General features: G+C 35.5%; 1 protein-coding gene across 1 annotated transcript; it reads right to left on the bottom strand.

Annotated features, from left to right (window-relative positions):
* Positions 1 to 5,087: 5,087 nt before the first annotated feature.
* LOC123518334 lies at positions 5,088 to 5,701 on the bottom strand. Its single transcript, XM_045279097.1, has 2 exons — positions 5,521 to 5,701; positions 5,088 to 5,327 (listed from the first exon to the last, which is right to left on the bottom strand). The coding sequence occupies exons 1-2, from the start codon at positions 5,695 to 5,697 to the stop codon at positions 5,103 to 5,105; spliced, it is 402 nt and encodes a 133-aa protein (XP_045135032.1). The 5' UTR covers positions 5,698 to 5,701; the 3' UTR covers positions 5,088 to 5,102.
* Between the last annotated feature and the right edge of the window lie 4,102 nt (positions 5,702 to 9,803).

Raw genomic sequence — 9,803 nt, 5'->3', positions numbered from 1 at the left:
CGGACCGAGAGCTGAGCGAGAGCAGAATGTGAGCGCCAGTGTGAATGCTTCCATTGAAATACATGTAACAATATTGGACTGGACTGTGAGCGAAGCGAGACCGGAGCAATAGTGTGAATCAAGCCTAAAAGACTTGATTGAAGTGGAGTCATCTGATGATTTTGTCACAGCCGTTCCTCGTACCTCGTCCTCCGGTGCCGGGTAGGAATAGTGATGATTCACATCGCTCACCGGTAGGGCGAAAGGCAGCGGTCGATCGACCCGGCATGTCCCAATTTCCGGTGCCTTCTCGTCGATTAATCATTCCTAGTCAGGTGAGTCACGGGCACACCCGTCATAAGGCCCGCCCGTCCACTGCACCTAAATAACCATCTTCAAGCTTCTCCAGTGGAACTGTAGAGGCGTTCGCGCCTCGTGGGGAAACTCCAAGCTTTACTATCGGAGTTCTCTCCAGCCTAAGTCGCTCTACAGGAGACAATGCTTGGTAATAGTATTAATTCTAGTCCTCCTGGCTATCGTGTCTTTTTTAGCACTCCTTTCTCCGAACAGGGCCACTACGGTGGCACAGCTATCCTAGTCCGTCAGGATATACCCGTTGTCCCCTTACAACTTAGCTCAACCCATCATGCGGTTGCTGTCGAAGTCTTTCTGGGACGGTCCTACACTTTTTGTAGTCTCTATCTCCCTCCTCGGGTTCCTGTCTCCAGGATAGATCGTGATGGTCAAGTGCGCGACCTAACTCCGCCTTTCCTCTTGCTAGAGGACTTTAACGGCCGTCACCCTTTGTGGGATGAAGATGCTAGTAATCCTCATTTTATAATCTGTATTTTAGTGTTTTATTTCCATTAATTGTATTTTTAGTTACTTTTAACTTCGTTATTTTTAATAGCTTTTAGTTAGTTTTGTAACATATTGTAGCAGCGCCAGATGACCCATGCTGTTGCGGCACCTAATGAAAAATCCAATTCAAGAAGTTTGGTTAAGAAGATCATTAATGAATAATAGAAAGAGAGTGGGTGACAGGACAGAAACCTTAGGAACACCACTGTTAATAGATTTAGGAGAACAGTGGCTGTCTATATATTACGGCTGCAATAGAACGGTCAGAAAGGAATCTTGAGATAAAGGTACAGCGAGAAGGATAAAAACCGTAGGAGAGCAGTTTTGAAATCAAAGCTTTATGCCAGACTCCATCAGAAGTTTTTCATATGTCTAATGCAACTATAAAAAGTTTCACCGAAATCACTAAAAGAGGATGAGCAAGATTCAGTAAGGAAAGCCGGAAGATCACCGTAGAGCAGCCTTGACTGAAGCCATACCGGCGATCAGAGAGAAGATTGTGATGTGATAGATGTTAGAGAATGTTCCTATTGTAGAATGATTAAAAGAATTTGGACAAGCAAAAGATTAAAGCTATAGGGCGGTAGTTCGAGGGATTAATCGAACGGTCACCCTTTTTAAGAACACGTTGAAAAGTCAAATCTTTGTTCCAGACTCTATCAAAGCTTTTTATAATATAAATTCTTTAAAGCAACAGTGAAACTAACCAAAATCCTAAAAGAAGATGACTAAAACTCGTTAAGGGGAACCAGATCATCATTATAATAGCCTCGTGGAATCCCATACTGGCGATTAGATATAAGGTCATGCAGTTCAATTCGAAGATAGATTATAGAAAAAAGCAAATTAAAGTGATATAATACTGTAGTTTGATGGATTTGAGCGGTGACAGGCTGAATGTAGGCAAAAAATCCAGCAAGGATAGATTAATATTCTTAGTCAGCCTGAGTTGGAAAAGTTCGACTAGACAAAGTGCAAAGCATAGTGACACCATTTGGAAGAAATGGTCACAGGCCAATAAACCTTCCGGGGGTAAAGGCCTGTGAAGGCATGAAAACCATACTACGAAGGATCTTTATGGATAACCTGAAGAGGTCAGAGGATGGAGATTTTTTTTCTTTTTATGTAGGAGGGACAGCTGGCCAAGGGCAACAAAATATGAAAAAAAGAAGCCCACTGAGTTGCCAGTTCCCTGAAAGACATTAGAGTTAACAAAAATTCAGTGAAAAATGTCTTGACACCTCTCTCTTAAAAGAAGTCATATCGTAGGAAGATAGAAATACAGAAGCAAGCAGGGAGTTCCAGAGTATACCAGAGAAAGGTATGAATGATTGAGAATACTGGTTAACTCTTGCAATAGGGAGTTGGACAGAATAGGGGTGAGAGGAAGAAGAAAGCTTTGTGCAGCGAGACTGCAGGTGGAGGGAGGCATGGAGTTAGCAAGATCAGTAGAGCAGCTAGCATGAAAATAGCGATAAAAGATAGAAAGAGGTGCAACATTTCGGTGGTGAGATAGAGATTGAAGACAGTCAGTCAGAGGAGGGGAGTTGGGAAGAAAAGCGTTTAATTCCACCCTATCTAATAAAACTGTGTGAGTGGAACCCCTCCAAACATGCAAAGAGTACTCCATACAAGGATGGATAAAGCCCTTATACAGAGTTAGCAATTGGAGGAGCGAGAAAAAATGGCGGAGATGTCGCAGAACATAGCAGCGGTTTTAGCGAGAGATGAGATGTGAAGTTTCCAGTTAGGATTATGAGTAAAGGACAGACCGAGGATATTCAGTGTAGAAGAGCGAAACAGTTAAAGAGGGGATAGTTGTCCGAAAGGTTGTATCGAGGTGACAGATGGAGGAATTGAGTTTTTGAGGCATTGAACACTACTAAGTTTTTTCTGCCCCAATAAAAAATCTTAGAAAGATAAGAAGTCAGACTTTCTTTGGCGTCCCTGCTTGACTTGTTGACTTCTGAAGGGTTGGTCGTCGTCTCTGAAAGGACGTGGAAAGATGTAGGATGATATCATCAGTGTTTGAGAGAAGAGTTCAGCTTTAGAGACAGATGAGATGGCAGTGGTGCCATCAGGATGAAATAAAGGAGGAAAAGATGAAGAAGTAAAGTTATTGAAGATGTTTTCGGCCAGATGCCAGAAGTCACGAGGGGAGTTAGAGTTTGAAAGATTCTGACATTTTCCATTTATGAAACAGTGTTTGGCAAGTTGAAGAATAGACTTGACATAATTCTGGGCAGAAATATGGAGTGCATGAGATTCAGAAGATGGAAGGTTCAATTACCTTTTGTGGGCAACATCTATCATGTATAGCACAAGAAGAGATGGAACAAGTCATGAAGCATCCAAGTAAACTTTTAATTTAGCAAAAGACTAAACAAAGAATTCAGCTTTAGAGATAGATGAGATGGCAGTGGTGGCATAAGGTTGAAATAAAGGAGGAAAAGATAAATGAGTAAATTTATTAAAGATGATGTTGCCGTCTCAGCTCAGTTGGAGGATACCAATATAGACTGACTGCTCCCAATTCTTTATTGAGATAGCATAACTGCAAGCCTTGATAATTGTTACAAAATTATATCACAGCCTAATCTACGTAATGAGAAATTAACAAAATTACATCTCAGCTTAATCTAATGAGTTATTAAGTGACAAAGTGATTATTTCGTATAAGAATATCTCCATAGCAAAGACAAAATAAAACCATTGTGAACATAACACACACACACACACACACACACACACACACACACACACACACACACACACACACACACACACACACCTTATATTGCGTCAACTGGGCCTCCAATGGGATATCAAACAAGCAACCAAACAACTCGCCGAGGAATCAAGCAAGCGAATTGCTTGCTAAACAAGCAAAAGCTAACAAGACAAAAATAATATCTATCTTGAAATACATTGCAAAATAACAATATAAATGTAATTACACTTCTTAATTATCAAGTGGATGTAACTAAAGTCGCGAGTTACTCACCAACTTCCGTCACCACTCAAACACACGCACACAGACAACTTCCTGTGACGCGTATTGCTTCCCACCCATTGAGGTGTGAGGGCTCGACCCTTGCACCAGCTCACCGCTCTTCATTAACGACTCACGAAACCTAATGCAAAATTAACCTATAAACAACTAGTGTAATGACAACTTAAATAATTTTAGACCTGTGTATTTTAACATCCAAATATCCTTAGTAACCTCCACTCACACGACTCCTCTACCTACAATTAATAAGTCACAATATCACAAATAGCATGTTATTACCGTCATTCCAGTCAAATTACTCCTCTACTTATAATTTATAAGTCACAAAATCACAAATACCATGTTTTTACAATTATTCCAGTCACAGATGACATCGGCTAGGTGTGAGGTCTCGAAAGGTTTGACAGTTTCTATTAAGAGTTTTCGGTTCGTTGGAGAACAGACTTGGCATAATTCTGGACAGAAATGAAGTGCATGAGCTTCCTGCTCGTTTTCATTGTACAAAATAGTTTTATACAAATTACACGAGACTTTCCTCACGATTAATGAAAATAAAAAAATAATGAAAAATAAAAAGTCCATGTACAATAACCACGGCCGTAAAGCGAAAAAGAGATTTTTTTTTTTTTTTGACTAATTGTACAGCTGTGAAGTTGACATTATATTGGCAAGCAGTTAATATGAAATTTGGGCTTGAATTGAATTTTCTACATCTTTAGTTATTTCTATATTAGTGATTCTACAAGTAAGCAGATATCAAAAGAAAGTTTTAAACACTGACATCAATCCGTGTTACTAGTAATGGGGAATATATTCGGCGTATAGATTATCACTTAAAGGTATATCTGTGTGTGTGTGTGTGTGTGTGTGTGTGTAATTCACTGTTTGATCTGCTGCAGTCTCTGACGAGACAGCCAGACGTTACCCTACGGAACGAGCTCAGAGCTCATTATTTCCGATCTTGGGATAGGTCTGAGACCAGGCACACACCACACACCGGGACAACAAGGTCACAACTCCTCGATTTACATCCCGTACCTACTCACTGCTAGGTGAACAGGGGCTACACGTGAAAGGAGACACACCCAAATATCTCCACCCGGCCGGGGAATCAAACCCCGGTCATCTGGCTTGTGAAGCCATCGCTCTAACCACTGAGCTACCGGGCCGTGTGTGTGTGTGTGTGTGTGTGTGTGTGTGTGTGTGTGTGTGTGTGTGTGTGTGTGTGTGTGTGTGTGTGTGTGTTTTTTTAAAGAAAAGTACCCCTAGCTCCTTCTCCAAAGAAAACTACGGATGAAACAATGGCACAAAGAACGTAGAGAAGGAAAGGACCTTGCATGTGCACCATAGTGAGGGGCTTGATCTTGACCTTAGCAGAGTTATCATCCTCATTTCCAAGCAGTCTTCTCCGTTGTCGGCCTTCTCTTCGAACAACATCCATTACCATTTCCTTCCACTTATCTATTAAGCCACCCTGTAGAAAAGGAAGTAATTGAATAATGGAAATATTTTTTTATTTACTTAATTTCAGTATATTTTTGTTTAACATGAATGTTATTAATGATTGGGTTTTTTTTTATTTAGGAAACAAATTTTTTTTCCCCAATCTGTTTTTACTATCAGTTATGCCACTTCATAATCATAGAGTCCTGAAAAATGGATATTACCGTGTGAAAGGCCATCATGCACTTATCGATCTTATTCTTAAAAGGAGCGTCCCGGATCATTACAAAGGCTGAAAAATCTGCTAAAAGACTCTCCTGTGTTACATAAAGGTCGGTCAACCCATCTCTGTTGGTATAATAGTCTTCGATGATCACTTCCATAAATAACCGCTCACGCATATGCACGGAACTATACCAAAAGAAAATTAAGTTTATTAATATATATATATATATATATATATATATATATATATATATATATATATATATATATATATATATATATATATATAACACACACACACACACACACACACACACACACACACACACACACACACACACACACACACACACACACACACACACACACACACACACACTTCTCCTGCGATCTCGATGGACAAAGTTTTCTTCCTCTCATCCCTATTCTGTTCAACTCTAACGCAAGAGTTAATCAGTACTCTCAATCATTCATACGTTTCACTGGTAAACTCTGGAACTCCCTATCTGCTTCTCTATTTTCCTCTTTCTACGAGTTGACTTCTTTTAAGATGGACATATCAAGACATTCTCTCCCTAATATTTGCTAACCCTCTACTTAGGTTCTAGAGAACAAGCATTCAAGTGGTCCTTTTTTTTTTTTTAATATGTTGCCGTTAGCTGGCCATCTTTCCCCTACATAATATGTATATATATATATATATATATATATATATATATATATATATATATATATATATATATATATATATATATATATATATATATATATATATATATATATATATATATATATATATATATATATATATATATATATATATATATATATATATATATATATATATATATATATATATATATATATATATATATATATATATATATATATATATATATATATATATATATATATATATATATATATATATATATATATATATATATATATATATATATATATATATATATATATATATATATATATATATATATATATATATATATATATATATATATATATATATATATATATATATATATATATATATATATATATATATATATATATATATATATATATATATATATATATATATATATATATATATATATATATATATATATATATATATATATATATATATATATATATATATATATATATATATATATATATATATATATATATATATATATATATATATATATATATATATATATATATATATATATATATATATATATATATATATATATATATATATATATATATATATATATATATATATATATATATATATATATATATATATATATATATATATATATATATATATATACACACACACACTAGGATGTTCCATAATTAGCTTCGATCTCGATCCAAGAAAGCAATGTATTGAAGCCAGGGAATAAGGCGAATAGAGTATTGAGATTCATTTTTAGAAGTGCTAAAAGTAGAAGTCTTGAAGTAATACTTGAATTGTACTTAGCGCTGGTCAGGCCACATCTTTACTATGCGGTACAATTCTGGTCCCCGCATTATAAGAACATAGCTCAGTGGAGTCAGTGCAAAGGAGGATGACTAAAAAGATACAGGGAATGAGAGATATTCCCTATGCAGCGAGACTGAAAAAATTCAATCTGCATTCCTTTGAGAGAAGTAGGTTAAGAGGAGACCTGATAGAAGTTTTTAAGTGGTATAAGGGTATTAACAAAGGGGACATGAACGAAGTTCTTACCATCAGTAGCGGGGACAGAATCAGAAATAATGGGTTTAAACTTTAAAAATTCAGGTTTAGGAAAGAAATGGGAAGAAACTGGTTTTCAAACAGAGTGGTTGATGAGTGGAATGGTCTCAGTGGTCATGTAGTCAGGGCTGAGTCAATAGGGAGCTTTAAAAGAAGGTTAGATAAGTTCATGGATGGGGATGATAGATAGAATTAGGTAGCTTAAGCACACAGGGACTACCACGTGTAGGGCTGGCGGCCTCTTGCAGCTTCCCTCTTTTCTTATGTTCTTATTTTCTGAACACACACACACACACACACACACACACACACACACACACACACACACACACACACACACACACACACACACACACACACACACACACACACACACACACACACACACACACATATATATATATATATATATATATATATATATATATATATATATATATATATATATATATATATATATATATATATATATATATATATATATATATATATATATATATATATATATATATATATATATATATATATATATATATATATATATATATATATATATATATATATATATATATATATATATATATATATATATATATATATATATATATATATATATATATATATATATATATATATATATATATATATATATATATATATATATATATATACAAACAATTCTTTGAGAGCTTGACCAATTCCTTCCTTGGAAGTCGGGACAAACACCATTCTTTCTGCAATTGTTTTCAACACCTTAGATTCTGACTGCCTGAAGCTGCTAGCGAACAATTCCATGACAGCTACCACAGTAATCCTGAAAAATAAAATAAGATTGATTAAATAAGATTGATAATTTAATTATTTAATAAATAGATGTAAAAATAAGACTTTTCAATTATAACTCACATAATGAACATGATGTTAATAATGTTTATTATTAATAATAATAAAACTAATGTCACTAATAATGATAATAATAATAATAATAATAATAATAATAATAATAATAATAATAATAGTAGTAGTAATAATGATAATAATGATAAAAATAATTGTTATTATTATTACAATGAACTAAATCTTAAAGTGTGGACGCGGACACACACACACACACACACACACACACACACACACACACACACACACACCCGGTAGCTCAGTGGTTAGAGCGCTGGTTTCACAAGCCAGAGGACCGGGGTTCGCTTCCCCGGCCGGGTGGAGATATTTGGATGTGTCTCCTTTCACGTGTAGCCCCTGTTCACCTAGCAGTGAGTAGGTACGGGATGTAAATCGAGGAGTTGTGACCTTGTTGTCCCGGTGTGTAATGTGTGCCTGGTCTCAGGCCTATCCCAAGATCGGAAATAATGAGCTCTGAGCTCGTTCCGTAGGGTAACGTCTGGCTGTCTCGTCAGAGACTGCAGCAGATCAAACAGTGAATTACACACACACACACACATTCATATATATATATATATATATATATATATATATATATATATATATATATATATATATATATATATATAATAGGGTGACCAGATTTCTGAGACAAATTCCGGGGACATTTTCAGTTCAGGGAGGTAAAAACATGTAGTGTTTTTGCACTGGAAAAACTAAAACGGGGACACTATCCGTACCATTTCTAAACCAGCAATCAAAAGTTTCTCTCGCCTTATTTACCCAAGTTGCAAAGAAAAAAAAAATCTCTACCTGATGAAATATCTGAGATCATGAACACCCATTAGCTGTTAAAATGTGTCCGCCATACACTTCACCGTCTTCACGGAAACTAAGGCCTTCTTATTCTTGACATTCTAAAAGAGTAATGATAAAAGGACATAATTATCATAATCAAAAGGAATAGTTTTTTAACGCCTCAACTGATCTTTCAGTTACAGAAAACCGGGGACATTTCCGAGGACAGCAGTAGCCGGGGACAGGTCACTGAAATCGAGGACTGTCCTCGGAAACCGGGGACGTCTAGTCACCCTAATGTATAAGTAGCCATGCACTTTTGTCGTAACCGTGGTGTCCATCCGGATCCCGATTTATACCTAGCCAATAAACGTCTCTCATGTGTGGAGGCGACTCGATATCTTGGCCTTGTGTTTGACAACCGTCTCACTTGGGTCTCCCATTTTTGTTCTCTAAGGGGCTATCACACTGGCCTATGATACGCGGAACGAGGAACATCCGCTCCAGATAGCTGGAACTTGCCCGGGATTAGCGAAGCAAAGTTGGGATGGCTTCATATCCATCCCGGTACTCCGTATGCTATCCCAATGAAAAAATAAACATGACAAATGTAATAAAAGTCTTTTATATGAACTTAAAAGAACGTGCCTAAATTTTTCATATTGGAGTATTAAATAGTATTTCATCAATTTAGAAAGATGAAATATATATATATATATATATATATATATATATATATATATATATATATATATATATATATATATATATATATATATATATATATATATATATATATATATATGTCATGTCGATAGTTTGGGCTCATGGCAA

Source organism: Portunus trituberculatus, chromosome 43, assembly GCF_017591435.1.
Source record: "Portunus trituberculatus isolate SZX2019 chromosome 43, ASM1759143v1, whole genome shotgun sequence".
NCBI classification, from domain to species: domain Eukaryota; kingdom Metazoa; phylum Arthropoda; class Malacostraca; order Decapoda; family Portunidae; genus Portunus; species Portunus trituberculatus.
Note: the sequence above shows the minus strand (reverse complement) of the source record. Positions and strands in the feature narration are given on the sequence as shown.